This window comes from Cyclopterus lumpus, chromosome 7 (assembly GCF_009769545.1).
Source record: "Cyclopterus lumpus isolate fCycLum1 chromosome 7, fCycLum1.pri, whole genome shotgun sequence".
NCBI lineage: Eukaryota > Metazoa > Chordata > Actinopteri > Perciformes > Cyclopteridae > Cyclopterus > Cyclopterus lumpus.
The window spans coordinates 3,963,097-3,983,467 of record NC_046972.1 but is presented as its reverse complement, the minus strand read 5'-3'; the positions used below and the strand labels follow the sequence as shown (position 1 = coordinate 3,983,467).

The window sequence follows — 20,371 nt, the reverse complement described above, 5'->3', positions numbered from 1 at the left end:
ACTGTTAGCGAACTAACGTGGGCTGTATATGCTCTTTGGTTTGTGACGCCGCCGCGCGCTATATGGTCATATAAAAATACGGAGAAGTGCAGAGGCTGAACTGAACACAGATAACGACTCTGTCCCGGCTGTTTTCTGTATCTCCAGACGCCAGCGGGGAGAAGAAGCGCGCCTGTTTGAGACCTCAACTCCCCTCACCGCCTCTCCCTCCCGTATATCTGCACCACATGTGCATGTTATCTGGCCTTTCCATTTTCCACGGCTGTATAGCAGATCTGTTTGCAGCCAGGCATATCTGCCAGTGAGCTGCTGGTGGCTCTGCCTTCCCCGTCCTCTTACTCGGAGATTACCGTTGAGCTACTTCCCCACAGCCGGTCCCCACAACAATCCAATATCTATATATATATATATAGTATATATATATATATATATATATATGATTAAGGAAGCAGCTCTGCAAGCCATGTGTGTTATCTCAAATATATGCTCCCCTCACCTCTGTCCCTCTCCTCACCTCTCCTGTTCTCTCCTATCTTCTTGTCTCATCTGCCACTTACTCCACCACTTACTGTTGTCTCCTATCCTCTGTCTCCTCCTTTCTGCTCCCTGTCCGCTCATCTCCTCTCCTCTGTCTCCTCCTTTCTGCTCCCCTGTCCTCTCATCTCCTATCCTCTGTCTCCTACTTTCTGCTCCCCTGTCCTCTCATCTCCTATCCTCTGTCTCCTCCTTTCTGCTCCCCTGTCCTCTCATCTCCTCTCCTCTGTCTCCTTCTTTCTGCTCCCCTGTCCTCTCATCTCCTCTCCTCTGTCTCCTCCTTTCTGCTACCCTGTCCTCTCATCTCCTATCCTCTGTCTCCTACTTTCTGCTCCCCTGTCCTCTCATCTCCTCTCCTCTGTCTCCTCCTTTCTGCTCCCCTGTCCTCTCATCTCCTATCCTCTGTCTCCTACTTTCTGCTCCCCTGTCCTCTCATCTCCTCTCCTCTGTCTCCTCCTTTCTGCTCCCCTGTCCTCTCATCTCCTCTCCTCTGTCTCCTCCTTTCTGCTCCCCTGTCCTCTCATCTCCTATCCTCTGTCTCCTCCTTTCTGCTACCCTGTCCTCTCATCTCCTATCCTCTGTCTCCTCCTTTCTGCTCCCCTGTCCTCTCATCTCCTATCCTCTGTCTCCTCCTTTCTGCTACCCTGTCCTCTCATCTCCTATCCTCTGTCTCCTCCTTTCTGCTCCCCTGTCTTCTCATCTCCTCTCCTCTGTCTCCTCCTTTCTGCTCCCCTGTCCTCTCATCTCATCTCCTTTGTCTCCTCCTTTCTGCCCCCCTGTGCTCTAATCTTGTGTCCTCTCACCTCCTCTCCTCTTCTTTGTGCTCTGTACTCTCCTCCTCTCTCATCTCCTCTGTCCTCTCTACTCCTCTCATCTCCTGTCATTGTTTGCAGGAAATTTGCAGTTTCTTAACATCTTTGAAAATGGGTGGATCCTTTCATTTTTTTTCAACAGCATATTATTTGTATCCGGTTATGCTTCTCTGTCAATTTTGCTGGCTCACAGAAATGAGAATATGTTATCTCTCGGGTAGTGATGCGTGGCAATGTTTACCAGCGGTTCAGAAATGTCTGTAAACCAAAGTATCGATACTTTGGTTTGCAAGAACAGCACCTGCCTTTCAAAAACTGTATTCTGACTTTCTCCGGCCTCTGTCGTGCTCAGTGGTTCTGGCAGAGAGGGAGTTGTCAGTGTGTTTAGTTTCACAGTGCTGGGAGACCTGGCTGCAGCAGAAGTGCCCTTACAAACCAACATCTCTCTGTTAGATGAGATAACTGCTCTCCGGTGACCATTTAGCTGCCTGCACCTGTGAGTCAATGTGAAACTAAGCTTATTGTGTCGTCAAATGGCGATTTATTTGTTTCCCCATCCATCTACCCGCTGATCAGCACCTCCATCCCAGCCGATGGTGGCAGCGCTCCTAACCCTAACCCCCCAGCAATGTCCTCCACTATTTTCTTTAAGTGTCTCCTGGATTCATCCTAGTGTTTGTTCCAGTAACACCTCCACAGGGTCAGTCGGCTCCTCTCAGAGTCGGGGAGTAGCATCTTCATTCTCAGGGATTCCTGACCCTATGAGATGTTTGGAGCGAGAACCAGTGGGTAAACATACAACTCCAGCATGTGTGGCTTTACCACAAGCCGATACCACAAGCCCACACCACAAGCCGATACCACAAGCTGATACCACAAGCCCACACCACAAGCCCACACCACAAGCCGATACCACAAGCCCACACCACAAGCCCATACCACAAGCCGATACCACAAGCCCACACCACAAGCCCATACCACAAGCCGATACCACAAGCTGATACCACAAGCCCACACCACAAGCCCACACCACAAGCCAATACCACAAGCCCACACCACAAGCCGATACCACAAGCCCACACCACAAGCCGATACCACAAGCCCACACCATAAGCCCACACCACAAGCCCACACCACAAGCCAATACCACAAGCCCACACCACAAGCCGATACCACAAGCCCACACCATAAGCCCACACCACAAGCCCACACCACAAGCCGATACCACAAGCCCACACCACAAGCCGATACCACAAGCCCACACCACAAGCCCACACCACAAGCCGATACCACAAGCCCACACCACAAGCCCACACCACAAGCCGATACCACAAGCCCACACCACAAGCCCATACCACAAACCGATACCACAAGCCGATACCACAAGCCCATACCACAAGCCCATACCACAAGCCCACACCACAAGCCCACACCACAAGCCCACACCACAAGCCCACACCACAAGCCGATACCACAAGCCCACACCACAAGCCCACAACACAAGCCAATACCACAAGCCGATACCACAAGCCCACACCACAAGCCCATACCACAAGCCCATACCACAAGCCCATACCACAAGCCCATACCACAAGCCCACACCACAAGCCCACACCACAAGCCCATACCACAAGCCGATACCACAAGTCCACACCACAAGCCCACACCACAAGCCCACACCACAAGCCCACACCACAAGCCCACACCACAAGCCCACACCACAAGCCGATAACACAAGCCCACACCACAAGCCGATACCACAAGCCAATAACACAAGCCAACACCACAAGCCGATAACACAAGCCCACACCACAAGCTGATACCACAAGCCGATACCACAAGCCCACACCACAAGCCCACACCACAAGCCGATACCACAAGCCGATAACACAAGCCAACACCACAAGCCGATAACACAAGCCCACACCACAAGCTGATACCACAAGCCGATACCACAAGCCCACACCACAAGCCGATACCACAAGCTGATACCACAAGCCCACACCACAAGCCCACACCACAAGCCCACACCACAAGCCGATACCACAAGCCCACACCACAAGACGATACCACAAGCCGATACCACACCACAAGCTGATACCATTCCGATGCGATTGAGACTCCTTAACCCCGGTCCAGCTATTCGGTCCAGATTCAATCATAGCCAGAGTACATTTACAGTACATTACATTCATTTTGCTGTTTTTGTCTAAAGCGACTTGCAATGAGTGCATTCAAGCCACGTAGGATGGATTGCCACCATGAGGTTGACATTTGTGCTTTTGAGGGAAATGCCCATTTGATGGACAGCCATGACATTTTATCCACATATTGTACATTCTCTTCTTGTTTCCCTCCGGATGAATTGTGATCACTGTGGTGGCCTCCAGATGGTTTGTTACAACAGAACCATCTGAGAAGCCGCCATCGGAAACAGTTTGAAAAAAATACGTGGCCGTTGATTTGGATGAACCGTCTGTTAATCAAACGCTTGCCGAAGCGAGTCAAGAGCGAAACACATCATTCCCATCGAGAAAAGCCTTCAGTGTCGTTCTTTGCTCTTCATACAGTGAATAAATACTCTCCTGTTCTCTGATGGAGCAGATGATATTGCAGCATCTATGCTAACCTCTTTGGGAGTCGCCATTGTTGTTTTAATACTAATACTAACAGTCGCCTCTCTGTGTCGTTTCACGCACACCAAAGCCACGCCCATAATTGCGGGTAGCTCCTAACAGGATTCAAACGCATTACGTGAAGCCTGAAAGTAGGGATGACATCACGACAATCAAGCTGCGGTGCAACGTAAGACCCCTGACCTCCGTCACAAGGTCAACATTTACTTTTTGTTTAAGACCTGATGCCTGCAAAAACTTCCCCATCAACCTCAGCTGTACTTAGTGTTAGTGCTGATTGAAGGGAGCACTGCATCAATGTAGCTTTGCAAGTACTATATCATTGTCAGATGGACAAAAAGGCAAGGCAAGGCAAGGCAAGTTTATTTATATAGCACAATTCAGACACAAGGCCACTCAAAGTGCTTTACAGGGGCAAGATTAGAATACATAAAACACATTATAAAACATTTAAAAGCGAATAAAAGAAGCGAATAACAAAAAATTAAAACTCGATTCAAGCAAATAAAAGAAGGAAATAAAATGCAAATTACAGGTTAAAATGGAAACAAAAAAGTCTTCAGACTCGATTTAAAAGAACTGAGAGTTGTAGCAGACCTCAAGTTCTCTGGGAGTTTGTTCCAGATTGTTGGTGCATAATAACTAAAAGCTGCTTCTCCTTGTTTAGTCCTAACTCTAGGGACTGTAAGTAGACCTGTCCCAGACGACCTAAGGGCTCTGGACGGTTCATAACTTATCAGCATATCAGTAATGTATTTTGGCCCTAAACCATTTAGTGCTTTATAAACCAACATCAGTATTTTGAAATCAATTCTTTGAGTGACTGGAAGCCAGTGTAAAGACCTCAGAACTGGGGTAATGTGATCTACTTTTTTGGTCCTAGTGAGGACTCGAGCAGCAGCGTTCTGAATTAGCTGAAGCTGTCTGATAGATTTTTTTGGAAGGCCAGCAAGGACACTGTTACAGTAGTCAAGTCTACTAAAGATAAATGCATGGACACGTTTTTCTAAATCTTGCTGAGACATAAGCCCTTTAATTCTTGATATGTTTTTTAGGTGGTAGAAGGCTGATTTATTAATTGATTAATTGATGTGTTTCTTGAAATTCAAGTCGGAGTCTACAACAACACCAAGATTTCTGGCTTGGGGTGTAGTCTCTAACATAATGGATGTAAGCTGTGCGCTGACTTTTAATTGTTCATCTTTGGCACCAAAGACAATTACTTCAGTTTTGTCTTTGTTCAATTGAAGGAAATTTTGGCACATCCAATCATTGATTTGTTCAATGCACTTACTCAGTGCCTGTATCAGACTGTAGTCTCCTGGTGATATGGTTATGTAAATTTCTGTGCAGCAGATGCAGCAGAACCAGAGATAAGGTATTTTCAATTACATGCATTCGTCTTCCTTTTCAAAACCTAATTTTAGCATGCTAACCCGCTAAAATATGATGTGTAGCACCAGATGGCAACCTAAAGCCGTCTTAAAACTTGCATTTTGTGTCTTAAAAGTGTCTTAAAAATTGCATTTTCTCTCATGGCCATCAGGGGGCGACTCTTCCAGTTACAAAAAGAAGTCTGGTTGTATAGAAGTCTATGAGACAATGACTCTGCTTCTCTCTTGATTTATTCCCTCATAAACATTGTAAACATGAGTTTATGATCTTACTCTCTAGTTTCAAGTCTTCTTCAATACAGCATGATGTTCATTTGGTAAATTGAGTAAAATAGACCAAAAACAGGGTGTGCTTTAGGGCGGGCTTACTGTGATTGACAGGTTGCTGCCGCTTCCAGAGTCATATACGCCTCGACATTGGCTGACAACAACATGGTGACGGCGAACTCGAGGCTTCATACCATCAGTACACAAACCCACGGGGGAGGTCACAATCACAACGTCCACTTCTTATACACAGTCTATTGGTAACACTTTATTATTTATTTAGCTCAATTGACATTGCCAGCCCCACAGAGCAGCCAGCATGCCCGGAGACATGTGTCTTGTTTGTTTAACTCTGATAAAAACAAAGAAAAAATAAAGCTGCCTCAACACAAGACGACCTTAGAGAACAATTCAAAATTGTTACATTTTACAATGCTCAGTCCACTCAGGCCTAATTTCCACTTGGATGCCCCCCATAACCTTTCAAAAGACATGCTTTTCATCCACGAGCGAGAAACTACAATTTAAGACTTTTAAGCTGCAGCAGTGCAGGGAAGGAAACTGCTACTTAAGGGTACTTAACAGCTGATCATTTTTATCACTCTGCATTCATTTGCATTACGTCTATGCAGCAGATTTTTTTTATTGCTTGTCCTGTGCCGGCATTTGCAAATCATGTCCCTCGGCGATGCTCGCTGTAGCAGAAACGTGGAGGAGTACGAAATGGGATATGTCACTGCGTATCGCTGTCCCAAATATAGAAAAATAGAATTTGCTGTTGGGTAGTGGGGTTCAAGCCAGAGAAAGAAGGAGAGGGTTGGGGGGAGGTCCTGAGGCGGACCTTGTTGTGCTGTCAAACACAGATCCCTCGATGATGAACTGCATTTCTTTCTCTTGTTTCATGTCTGGATGTGCTGTGGTGTGTTTTACTGTACACGTTTTAGGTTTGCACATGAAACCAAAGACATAGATTTCTACCTTTTGCGAAAATATTTTTTATTCGATTTCTTTTTTTCTCTCACTGTGCTTAGCACTGACCTTCTCTGTTATTTGCTGCCTGTTAATTTGTTGTTGTTTTAGCCACGCTCCATAAACTTTAATTGTTATGCAGATGATAATCAATTATATCTATCGATCAAACCAGAGGAGACCGACCAGCTCGCTAAACTTCAAGCATGTCTAAAGACATAAAAACATGGATGACCTGCAACTTCCTGATGTTAAACTCGGACAAAACTGAAGTTATTTTACTGGGCCCTGAACACCTCAGAGATCAATTATCTGGTGATGTGGTTTCTGTAGATGGCATTGCCCTGGCATCCAACACCACTGTATCTTTGATCGGTCCTTTAACTCCCACATGAAGTAAATCTCAAGGAAACTGGTTCACGCGTTCCAGACTAGATTACTGAAACTCCTTATTATCAGGCTGCTCTAATAAGTCTCTTAAATCCCTCCAGTTGATCCAGAATGCTGCAGCTTGTGTACTCACACAAACTAAGAAAAGAGATCACATTACTCCTGTATTAGCTGCTCTGCACTGGCTCCCTGTAAAATCAAGAATCACATTTAAAATTCTTCTCCTCATCTACAAAGCCTTGATTGGTGATGCACCATCATATCTTAAGGAGCTTGTAGTACCATATTGCCCCACTAGAGAGCTGCGCTCACTAAATTACATTACATGTCATTTAGCTGACGCTTTTATCCAAAGTGACTTACAATAAGTGCATTAAACCATGAGTCCAAACTCAGAACAACAAGAATCGAGAAAGTACCATTTCTTCAATAAAGTTAAACTACAAAGTGCCATCAGTTAGAGACATTTAAGTGATACTAAAGAGTTAAACTGCAAAGTGCTATCAGTAAGAGACATTTAAGTGCTGCTAAAGTGCTACTACGGCGCTACCTTCCCTATTCAAGGTATAGTCGAAAAAGATGTGTTTTTAGTTTGCGACGGAAGATGCAGAGACTTTCTGCTGTCCTGATGTCAATGGAGAGCTCGTTCCACCAATGAGGAGCCAGGACAGCAAACAGTCGTGACTTTGTTGATTAGCTTGAAGTGAAGGAGCTACAAGCCGATTGGCAAAAGCCGAGCGAAGTGAACGAGCTGGGGTGTGAGGTTAGACCATGTCCTGGATGTAGACCGGACCCGATCTGTTCGCAGCACGGTACGCAAGTACCAATGTTTTGAAGGTCGCGGAGGAGCGGAGTAGTGTGGGTACATTAAAGGAGGTTGAAGACCAGTCGAGCTGCTGCATTCTGGATGAGCTGTAAAGGTTGAATGGCATTAGCAGGTAGACCTGCCAGGTCTAAATGCAGGGATACTCGTGGTTCCTAGAGTCTTAAAAAGTAGGATGGGAGCCAGAGCCTTCAGTTATCAAGCTCTTCTCTTATGGGACCAGCTTCCACTTTCAGTCCGGGAGGCAGACACAGTCACCTCATTTAAGAACAGACTTAAGACTTTCCTCTTTAATAGTGCTTATAGTTAGGGCTGAATCAGGTTTGCCCTGGTCCAGCCCCTATATATGCTGCTATAGGCTTATAGGCTGCTGGGGGATGTTTTAGGATACACTGAGCACCTATCTGATCTTCTCTCTCTCCTTTACGTCTCTTCATTGCACATTACTAACTCTACTTCCTCTCCGGAGTCTGTGTGACTTCTCGCCTCATTGTAACCTGGCTGTGTCTGAAGCTGGTCCTGAGTCCTGGGTCCGGACTCCTAGGTCCGGACTCCTAGGTCCGGACTCCTTGCCCCTGCTTCCTTCATCCAGCCCCTGGCCTGGACCTGGCCTCCTTCCCAATGGCCCTGACTCATTCTTTGTGCCTCCTGTCTCAAGGGCCTGGCCTCATTGGTCTGGCCTCCTTCGCGATGCCTCCTGCCTGGAGGGCCGGTCTCCTGCCATGTCCCTGCTGATGCAGAGCATCAGAGTATTAGCAAAGACTAATACTGGCAAAGAAAGGATTATGTGCCCTTTATATTCTGGGAGTCATAGAGACCCGGTTAGTGAGTGAAACGTCAGAAGGCCGTCAATATCAGTAAAAACAGGTAATCAAGAGGATTTTAACGTGGACATGCGCCCATAACTGGGCACCCGAAATATTATCCAGTTTGCTGCAGCACAATGAGAGATTAGCCGTGGACAGCCACAGAGGTGCACACTCAAACACAGACTCACACAGTCACGCACACACAAACTCACACACCTTTGAGATGAGACCCTGATCACCCAACATCAGCGCTCTCAGGGATCTCATGAACCCTCTTGTGGCTGAACTGCAGCACCTGATGAAAAGCCTGAAACAGCAGCAGAAGGCCCATTTAGTTGTTGGAATTCAATGTCTAACAATTTTTTAAGGGTGTCAACATATATTTCTGTCTGTTTTTCTGCTTTTCTTTAATTACTTTGCAATGGGGGGGGGGACTTCCATTTACTGCTGTGGTGGACTGTTCTGGCCTGTGATGACTGACAGTATATCGTGTCCTCTCATCTCTGGCAGGTATCTGGATCAAACCCAGCCGAACGTCCAGGATGAGGGAGAAGAGGGCCGACTTTGTGGCAGGATGCCTGGGAGGAAGGGTGATTGCAGCTGGTGGTCTAGGTCAGCACCTCCCTTCCTTTACCTCGTTCCCTGTGTTCCTTTCTCTCAATTAGATCCAGCACTGTGCTTTGACCCAGAAAGGAAAGAGTGGGAGGAGCCCGGGGAGGGGGGGGGGGGACCGGACCAACAGGTCATCCTGTGATCGATTCCCAATGTTGCAGCTCCTTTTTGTCTGTTAATGGCTAAACCTTACAATGGAGAGTGTGATGTCTAAGAGGGATCTGATCTGGGTTCAGGTTAAGTGTTTCACCTCAGCGGCAGGACAACAATGTGCCACGTACTTTCTGACTGCACTGTGTGATTTCTAGAATTAGACTGTTTGTTCAACTTTTGTTCCTGATTATTATCCTCTACTGTGGAGGTACAACTCCTATACAATATATTTTAACGGTTTGTCATTCATAGAAGCCGTCTATTATTCACAGAAACGGTCTATTATTCACAGAAACGGTCTATTATTCATAAAAACGGTCTATTATTCATAGGTAAATTTAAAAAATCAATGAAGCGGAGGCCAATAAAAAAGAAAAAGAAAAAGGAAAACATTGTCATGCCGGTCCATTTGCCATTATTTGTTACATTTTAGGACAGTTTAAGACTTCCAGCAGAAAGAATAACTAGCCGGTAACACGTTTCTGCTGAATTAATAACGTAATTAATAGCATTTCTATTCCAAGGTAACTCAAAATATCTTTGCGACTGAGTGTTTCTTGTTGATCTAATATATTACCCCAATACAATTGACTTCATCTGGTGATAAAAGACCTCAACACTTATCAACAGGAAGGTTGTCAGAACCGACTTCACCGCTTACGGCGAATCAAACACGGCAACTGTGATTCATCTCAAACACCACACACACACACACACACACACACACACACACACACAACCAAATTAATGTTCCATTAACTTTCTATTTTCTGCTTGACCGATCTGCATTTGTTCATATAAACATAGTGTGAAGAGAGACTGAGCAATGCTACAAATTAATCGAAGGTCAGCTTTTGTCCTCCCTGACATGCTTGTTAAGTAGATATTGATTTACTTTTCATGCACCTGCATCAGCAAGATTACACACATTACAGTATATACATATTTATATACATATGTGTGTGTATGTACTGTATATATATACATGTGTATGTATATATATATATATATATATATATATATATATACATAGTTATATATTAGAGAGTTATTCATTGATTTAAACCTTATTCCTTTGACACATTCTTTGTTCTGTCCACAGCTCGTAGTGACATCTGTTTAGACTGTGTAGTGTGTGTGTGTGTGTGTCTGTGTGTGTGTGTGTCTGTGTGTGTGCGTGTGTGTGTGCGTGTGTGTCTGTGTGTGTGTGTGTGCGAGAAAACGCCAATCGTGTCCTGCTGAGAGGGACAGTTAGAATTTCAGCGGGCAACAACAGAGAGAGAAAAGAAAAAAGAGTTGAATGAGTCACTGTGTCTGTGTGTGTGCGTGTGTGTCTGTGTCTGTGTGTGTGTGTGTGTGGATGTCTGTGTGTGTGTCTGTGTGTCTGTGTCTGTGTGTGTCTGTGTGTCTGTGTGTGTGTGTGGATGTCTGTGTGTCTGTGTCTGTGTGTGTGTTTGCTAAAGTGAAAATAACAGCGAGGGAATGTGATAGGAAAAGAGGGAGATATGTTATATATATATATATATATATATATATATATATATATATATATATATATATATATATATATATATTTATATGCGAGTGTCAGCTGTGAGTCCGGCTCACAATTTAATCCACGGGGATATTTTGGGCTTGTGAGTCATAGCTGGTGTTATAGGACATTTCCAACCCTCTGCCTTTTGACTTGGGAAATAAATGATACATTTATCCACAAAGATCAAAGTGCATCTATAATGCATTATACAGGGTAGGAGGAAGTATTCTTTGCATAAATTCTGCATACATACGTATTATTCTGTGTATAAATGACCTCACATATGTTATAGTATGTAGGATGTAGTATATATAGTATGTATATTGCAGTAGGCCACTCGACTAATAAAAGGCTAAAACATAAATGTATAGACTACTTGCATAAACATAATTGCTGACTGCTTTTTTGCAGAACCTTTAAGGTTGAGCATGCTCACATTAACAACGACACATAGAACCTTTATTTGAAAAAACTCAAACTCAAAATAGATTATGGAAATCCGGGGTTCTTTCTTCCTCTAAATAAGCTCAAAATGACTAATCGTAACCATAAAGTAGACATACATTATTGCATGTGCTGATAGAATAAGACAGTTAGCCTGGGTGCTTTTGGATGAACAAACACAGAAACGGTTTCTGACCATATTTATGGCCGTTACGGTTTTGCTTCTGCAAAAAAAACTGCAAAGTGTTGGGCAACACGCCCACATAACACCCTGTCACAGGCCGGTTTGAATCTGAGGAGACGAGCATGAAGTGACTGGACGAGCAACGTGGATCATAGTGTGATGGGAAAATATGAACAAATCAACATGTGTGTGACCGTCTTCAGGCTCCTTTAGGTTGTTTATAAATAGTATAATATTATTATATTTTGGGCTGGAACATATATGTGTTTTCTGTAGGGTCTAATCTCCTGACAATACGAGTCCTTGTGTTCCCGTGACCTGAGAATGAGCCGCTTATATCTCGATACGGAGCGGGCGCTCTTCACCTAGCCGGCCGCCATGTTCCTACGGTGGCCCAGAGCAGACAAACCAACCTGCTTCAGCTTCCTGATTTTCTGCTTCCTGGTTTGAAACCACGAGGAGGGGGGGGGGGGGGATATATTGGCCTTGAGGAGCTGAAGCATTTATTTCTGCACAAATGGCTTCTTCCTCTCCACGTTCACTTGAAAGCCTCACCGCTAAGCTAACGTCTAGTTGTTAGCACTAATCTCAGATCTGAAAAGAGATATGAAGAAAGAAAATAAACAATCCACGCTACTTTTCTTTGATGATTTCTCGGTAGCTAATAGTGCACATGACATTACAAATTCAAAAGGCCCCTTACTGAAGGCGAGCAGATACCATAACTTATGAGTATGGCTTTTCGAAGTGCTTTGTTTCTTCTTTATAGCTCTTCTGCACTCGAGGATGTCAGCTGAAAATGTGGCAACAAACGAACAAACATTGAAACCATTAAAAAGAAATGTCACAAACACGGAGAAGCTCCTCGTGTCCGTGTGCATTGCTCTGCGTTCGTGTTCATCGGAGCGACACGTGTATCAGGCCATCTCTTCTTCGTTGCCCCGGTAACTGAGCGCCGCCTCTGCGTCTGCAGTTCATGACTAGCGCCCGACAACTTGAGATCCGCCTGTTAATTACAATTAGATGCAACTCGTCAGAGAAGAAAGAAGTAAGGGTGCAATTATGTGCTCAGCCACATCATTTCATCATCAGATTATTTGCCAAAAATGTACACACACACACACACACACACACACATACACACACATACACACACACACACACACCAAATACAGCACTAACCTGTACTTTATGTTTGCTACATCTGTGCCTCGCAACCTTTTGAGTGTGTATTAACATCATCTTTGACGTCTCTTTACGTAAGCCTATTACATTGGATTATATTATTATAAATGCCCAAACTGCAAGCCAGAAATAACACAATGTCAGAGACATATAATGATTCATTTACAAAGACATTTTAAAAAGCGGGCAAATCCTGTATTTTTACATGTTGATAGGATTTGTGTAATTTTGCCATTCTGCCATGGCAAAGTTCATATATAACATTATGGTATGACATACCATGAAACACAACGCAACATTTAAATGTCAGTTTGGAATGAACTACATTGTGGTTCACTGAGCTTGGAAGAACTTTTGAAGGTGCAGGTTGTTTCAGACTCTGGACTAACTCACAAAGCCTTTCAGAAGTAAAAGGTCAAAGAGGTTAGAGGCAACTCAGCTCCTCCTGAGCCACTTAGACCTGCTCGCAGCCAGTCAGCCGCTGCAGCTAATGCACATTGTGTCAGCAATATAGAAAAATACAATGATATTGAACGTGTACAAAGCCTGTTCAATCAAAATAATCAATAATATAGCAGTTTAGAAAGTGCTTTGTCAGACAAGTCAAGGTGATGTAACAGCAGGTAAAACATGTGCCAAAGGTTTTAAAAATGAACCTCATGAATCTTTGATTATCCCCCATCTGACCTACTGCTCAACCAGATGGGCACACGCCAGCAGCACAACATTAACATATATCCATACGCTCCTTGAACGAGCTGGGATTGGAATTGTTTTGTTCTATACGATGCTGTCCGTCAATCGAGGAATCTTAGTTGTATTATGTTATTTGAAATTTCTGTAATTTTAGGCTGCTTTAAAAAACTCTGTCTGGGGACAGCAGATGAAAATGAGCCTCTGTGGCTAACTCGGTCTCACTTACAGTGTTACTGTTGATTGGTGTGCAAAATAAACCTCAATAAGAAAACAACCCAGAATGCTCAACAGTGAGACCCAACAAAAGCAAGACAAATCCAAAGTAAAACATAAACCATGATAAACCAGTAAAACAGATGAAACAATAAAACCTATTGATGCGATACAGATGTTGATGGCTGGTCAGGTTTCTTTAGGCTCCAGCGCACCAACAAATCCAAACAATCCAAACACATCGTAGATGGCGGTACTTTGTTGTTTGTACTTTGTGAGTTAACTTGTGAACCAGTGGCCAAGAATTCAGGATGCATTTTGGGTATTTTTTGTCTGCTGTTACCCCATGTTTACTCGTACTGGTCTGCAGGTCTTACTCTTGAAAAAGGTCTCAACCAGGCCTTGGTCTTGATCTTCTTGTGGTCTCATTCATCAAAGTCCCCGTCTTGTCTCGGTCTCCACACACTCTGCTCTTAGTCATGACTTGGTCTTCGTTTTCACTACCTTTTGTGTCCAGGTGTCACTATTCCAATAAAGATTAGTAACCACATATGAATACAAACAAAGTGTGGTGTATATTACAATCAGTTTTACAGTAAAAAAATACATCAGACTGCACATTTAGCTCGATGAAGCTGAGCTGGGCTGTCAGCAGAAACGCTTCTGTTCCCACCAGATTAAACATCCTTTTGCCAAGGTCAACCTCCCAAGTCCAAACTAGGTGTACTCCGTTTTGAGATAGGAACATTTAGTGCCATTTAGGAGGACTCATAGATAAAATACGAAACTCTCACATGTAAAAAATAGAATAAAATCCAATCCAATCAAGTAAGGTGTGTATGTTAAGTAGAGAGACATCCCATCCCTCTTGGTGAGGACAGAAGAGTCGGGGTCAAGAAAAAAAGGAGAAGAAATTAGTTTCCAAGACAAGGATTTTATATAGTTAAGACGAAAAAAATGGAATAAAGAAAAGACAAAATAAAAGAATGAGCTGAACGGAGACGTGGCAAATTACAGCAACAATACAAGAAAAACATGATGGAAGAGGTCAGAAGGAGAGAGGGAGCAGAAAGGAGGACAAGAGGACATGACGTCTGTCGGCTGGGAATCAAAGCAACGACAGGGAGCCTTTGAGCTCCACAAAGTACGTGTGCGTGTGTGTTTCTCTCTCTGTGTGTGTGTGAGAGTGTGTGTGTGTGAGTGTGTGTGTGTGTGTGTGTGAGTGTGTGCGTGTGTGAGTGTGTGTGTGTGTGTGTGAGTGTGTGTGAGTGTGTGTGTGTGTGTGAGTGTGTGTGAGTGTGCGTGTGTGTGTGAGTGTGTGTGAGTGTGTGTGTGTGAGTGTGTGCGTGTGTGTGCGTGTGTGAGTGTGCGTGTGTGTGAGTGTGTGCGTGTGAGTGTGTGCGTGTGTGTGTGTGTGCGTGTGTGAGTGTATGTGTGTGTGAGTGTGTGTGTGTGTGTGTGAGTGTGTGTGTGAGTGTGTGCGTGTGTGTGAGTGTGTGTGTGAGTGTGTGTGTGTGAGTGTGTGTGTGTGAGTGTGCGTGTGTGCGTGCGTGTGTGAGTGTGTGTGAGTGTGTGTGTGTGAGTGTTTGTGTGTGTGTGTGTGTGCGTGTGTGTGCGTGTGTGAGTGTGTGTGTGTGAGTGTGTGTGTGTGTGTGCGTGTGCGTGTGCGAGTGTGTGTGAGTGTGTGTGTGTGTGTGTGCGTGTGCGTGTGCGTGTGTGAGTGTGTGTGTGTGTGTGAGTGTGTGCGTGTGTGTGAGTGTGTGTGCGTGTGTGAGTGTGTGCGTGCGTGTGTGAGTGTGTGCGTGTGTGTGAGTGTGTGTGTGTGAGTGTGTGTGTGTGAGTGTGTGAGTGTGTGTGTGTGTGAGTGTGTGTGTGTGAGTGTGTGTGTGTGTGTGTGTGTGTGTGAGTGTGTGTGTGTGAGTGTGTGTGTGTGTGTGTGTCGGCCCAGACTGCTTTGAAGAGGCCGACTCGGCGCTGCCCTCTGTTCTTCCAACAAAATGATGATAATGGTTTTCCGTGGACGCACGCAAACGCCACACACTCACCAGTCCATGCCATTATGGGGGGACTCGCTGTGATGAGGGTCTCCATGGTGACGGCAACAACTTAGCGCGGGGCTGACGTATAATGACAATGAGCGTTTGCACCTGAGGTGAGGTGGGGGGGGGGGGGGGGGGGGGGGGGGGGGGGGGGGGGGGGGGGTGGGGCAGGCTCAACGTGTCGTAGATAATATTGCCGCTGCTGTTGTTGAACTTCTCTTCAGCCCGAGAGCATTGATTTTTACACATTTTCTAAATAACCTGGAGCATTTCAAGAAAAATATTGTTTTTTCTACTTGAAACGGACGATTTGGCTTCAGGTGGTTATAGTTGATAATAAGTCACAGACAAGAATTCCAAGTAAGGTAACTCAAAAAGTCCTGACTATGGCAATATGGAAGATGATTAGTGCTGCAAAGCTGATACACCATTGTACCATCACGGTCTACTGCATTTAGTGGTTATCAAAATGTGTGTGTGTGTGTGTGTGAGAGAGAGTAAAAGTGTACAGATAAAAGAAGTCTGGCTGCGCTGTCATGCACCTGCAGTATGTTAATTATTAAATATCATAGGACTTCATTGTTGTGGCAGCGGGGTGTGGTTAGGCTCGGCTGCAGAGTGGGTGGAGCGGGGGTGTGGTTCAGGGAACAGTGCCGTGATGTGTAAACATTTAAGGTCAATTAAATGTTTGTCTCTTCAGTATAAGAGTAGGTAGTGGCTGGAGAACAGGAGGGGAGAACGCTGACCGAGCGTTCGGAATCAGGACGGAACCGGAAGCGTGAAATAATAAATCCGGTTACTTGTGAAATACCGTGTGTTTCCCTCTTTTATCCTTTGCCGGAACTCACACTTGTTACAATTGTAAAATACTCGCAGCTGATATTCTTATATATATTCCTTTATAAGTATTATTATAGTGTCATATCAGACACCCTGATACTGAGATACTTTCTGTGAAAGTCTCATTCTGTTGAAGCCCTACTTTAAATGAAATGGATACAGACTGTAGTTTTAAGTCGCTGCAGGAGCAGTTATGTTTTCCGCCCGGCCATTCCAACGAGATGTCACAGGAACGCCGGGAGGAAATCCCTTCAAACGTGGCACAGACGTCCACCTGGACTCAAAGATGAGCTCATCAGAATTTGGCAGCCCAAGGACGATCGCACAAAGCGTGTTTTTTAAGCCGTAACTCCATCAGTCGTATGCTAATTATGACAATGTCACACAAATGTCCAACAGGATGATTCTAGTTCATATTTAAACCTGCATTAATCAAGCACATTGATATATTATCAGACTATAAACGTTGTTGGCAACATGGTTCTTGTCCCTTATTCACACCAGCTTCTCTAAGGCAAAAAGCTCTTTTAGGAAACCTTGATTGTGTTATTACTCTGAGACTATTTCCGTGCGTTTACGTCTCCGGGGGGTGATGGAGTCGTGGGGATTCTCCATCATTTTGCTGTACGAGGTGTTAACTTGAATTTAATGTGTGCACATTTGTGTGTGCGCACGTGTGTTTGCATTGGCTCTCCCTGCAGTCCGAGTGTGTGTCACACCTGCTCGTATGTGGGGACATGCTGTTCGATTAAAGACGCTGATGAGACACGTCATGAATGATCTTGAAGTGACACCTTTTAATGGTGTGTGTGTGTGTGTGTGTGTGTGTGTGTGTGTGTGTGTGTGTGAGTGTGTGTCTGTGTGTGTGTGTGACCACTATGAAAGCAATTTACCATAAATCTTCCGTTGTATTTTCTGAGGCAACTGGAACCAAATTAATATTGAACGTTTTAAAGCCAACGAATGCATCGCTCTGACTTATTTATCTTAATGTTTGAGCTGTTGAAATGTATTCAAATTTAACGAGCTCAATTGTGATCATCTGTTTGTTTACTGTGTCTAGTTCAGACTTTAAAATCAAGCTGTGACTATTTGTTTGTTTCCAACTGTTCCAAACTGGCTGATGCTGCATTTGTGACATAATGGCCGCCTTCCTCACGTGTTCCTTGTTCCTCTTCGCAGGTAACGAACCGACGCCGCTGGGCACGGTGGAGAGCTACAACCCGGTGAAGCGGCGCTGGGAGTACGTGGCGCCCATGCTCACCGCACGCTGCTCCTCCGCCCTCCTGCAGGCGGCCAACATGCTCTTTGTCATCGGCGGAGTCGCCCAGGGACCCAGTAATGCCGTGGAAGCCCTCTGCTTACCGGAAACGGTGTGACACGCGCAAAACACGGACACACTCACACACACACACACGCACACACAGGAGCCCACACCGGAATCAATATTCATATGCGTGCTTTAGGAAATGGATCTGCGGGATCTAACTGCTGGATTCCTCCCTGAGATTTAGGAAAAAAACACTTTTGACGCTCAACCGGACGAACATGAGACGGAAGGACTTACGAGCCGGCTGCCGCGACCTGCAAGGACGGACAAACGGGCCCACACGTGGTGTCTGGAGAAAACAACACGCCTTCGACCTGTTGAGCATTTTTCAGAATAAAAGCAGGGTACTTTTCTGGATATTTAAAGGAAGATAGGGCCATATCTGTAACTCCTTTTCTTTTTGGCGGCAGCGTCCCGCTCCGCTGCTGATGCTGCGAGAGTGAGCTCGGACACTTTTCTACGACCTTAAAAAACAACGGCTGAGTTTTAGACTGTGACGTTCTAGGTATGTGGAAGTCTGTTTCTGTTATTTTTGTTGCATGTGTGGAAGTTAGCACTGCTAGCGAGCACTTCTAGAGAGCACTGCTTGCGAGCACTGCTAGAGAGCACTGCTAGCGAGCACTGCTAGAGAGCACTGCTAGAGAGCACTGCTAGCGAGCACTGCTAGCGAGCACTGCTAAAGAGCACTGCTAAAGAGAACTGCTAGCGAGCACTGCTAGAGAGCACTGCTAGCGAGCACTGCTAGAGAGCACTGCTAGCGAGCACTGCTAGCGTCAACAACAGTTTCCCTCAACACCGCTCGCAGAGGATCGGCCATTCTTCTACAACGAGTGGCGAGCTCGGCCTCCGTTGACCACAGTCACTGTGTTTCCTTTGTTCCTAGTTGCAGAAAAGCTGACTGTGGTCGAACTTGGCGGCAGCTCGCTCTGCTGCCCATCTGTCCGCCTCTACTAGCGCTGCAGCGATCAATCCCAATCAACCACCAAGGCTCAAACGGTCCGTCGCCCAGTAGCACAAGGAGGCAGTAGTCGTGGAGCGAATGCAGAGTTACTCACAGCTGCTGCACTGAAGCACCCATACAGATAGATAACAATCTGAACAACAGCCCCCTGACATGTTATATTCCCCTTGAGTTATTTTGAGAGATAGAGTTACATTGTATTATTTACTTCGACTTGATTTCTTAAAGCCAGATGATGGAGACAATGAGAAGAGGATTTTAAGGTGCTGATACCTGGGCAACAATTTTACTCTAATAAACTCTAGGTTTAAGACGGGAGGATTTACAATAATATACACTATGTATGGATTGCATTCCTTGATTATGATGCAGTGTATTGTTTTGGGTAGTGCAAGGGCCTGAAATAGCACATGTTGGTCTAACCCCTGTGATCATGATCATAGTTGCTGCATTTGTACATAATCAGTCTTAAAAATCTTTTGAGTATAAAAAGGTCAATAGCTATTTGGATATGTGTGTAGTCTGCTTAGGAAGGGGGCTGTGGTTAAGCTAAACACACCAAGATGCTCATGGAAACGTGTTATTCAATCCTGCAGTACATTCAACTCTTCCACCATTTGTGTGCTCCAAATAATTGCCACTTGTCAAATATAAATTGCTCGTTATGCCGCTCCCAACGCGACACAGTAAGAGTGTATCTCTCAATATTGGGCAAGTTAGATGAAAAGTAATCTTGTTAATTATAGATTACATTTTACTCTTTGGAAGGTTATTTTATTACTTAACAATAGAGGCAACCACAGAATTACCTTAATCAGCCCTGCTCTGTCAAAGGTGCCTTTGAACATCTCCAAATCCTCCGCACCCACACGTCTCCCTCCCAACAGTCGCCCTACGCTTCAAACTATGACCCTCCATCTAGCTTTAGCTTTGGACTTGTCACTTTACGCTCGTTGCATGCATACAGTCTCTTTTCCAACATAGGTTAAGTTAGTTTTTTTACTAAGCTATTTGGTTAGATTAGGGCAACACAAGTACTTAAGCTTTGGAAATTATTGTGATTTTGGTAAAAGCAAAACGTTTGTTATGTAAAATGAGTAGACCTATGTCTGTTACCTTACTGGCGTTACCTAAGTACAGAAGACAAAACGACGGTAAAGTAGGTCAACGTTGTCTTGGTTTCACACGGTACACCAATAAAGGTCTCGCAGGTGAAAGTCCTGTATTAGTTTGACCCATCCAAATTCACACTGTGTATTCCTACGACTACTATTGTACTCCGTTAGTTGCTGGGCTCAACGGACGCAGGTGTTCCTGGGTATCAGATGCCGAGGCGCGCTGCCCAGGCGTTGGTATTTGACTTAAGTAGGAACAGGTTGACACATCACATATTCTGTATTTATTACCTCTGGAAACCACAGAGAACAAGTAACTGTGGTCTAACAAGCCTACAGATACAGATAACTGTATGTAAAGAAGTATCAATGAATCCAAAGCTGTGGTTACACTCTTTGAATGATGTACTGGATCATAATTGAATTGA

The 20,371-nt window shown here is 44.8% G+C and overlaps 1 protein-coding gene across 1 annotated transcript in view; it reads left to right on the top strand.

Annotated features, from left to right (window-relative positions):
* The window catches only part of LOC117733746 (kelch domain-containing protein 8B-like), a 96,877-nt gene extending 78,961 nt beyond the window's left edge, over window positions 1–17,916 (top strand). The window contains exons 4-5 of the mRNA XM_034537604.1: window positions 9,145–9,246; window positions 17,720–17,916. Coding sequence (XP_034393495.1) covers window positions 9,145–9,246; window positions 17,720–17,916 — 299 coding nt within the window. The remainder of the gene's footprint in view (window positions 1–9,144; window positions 9,247–17,719) is intronic.
* Window positions 17,917–20,371: the final 2,455 nt, after the last annotated feature.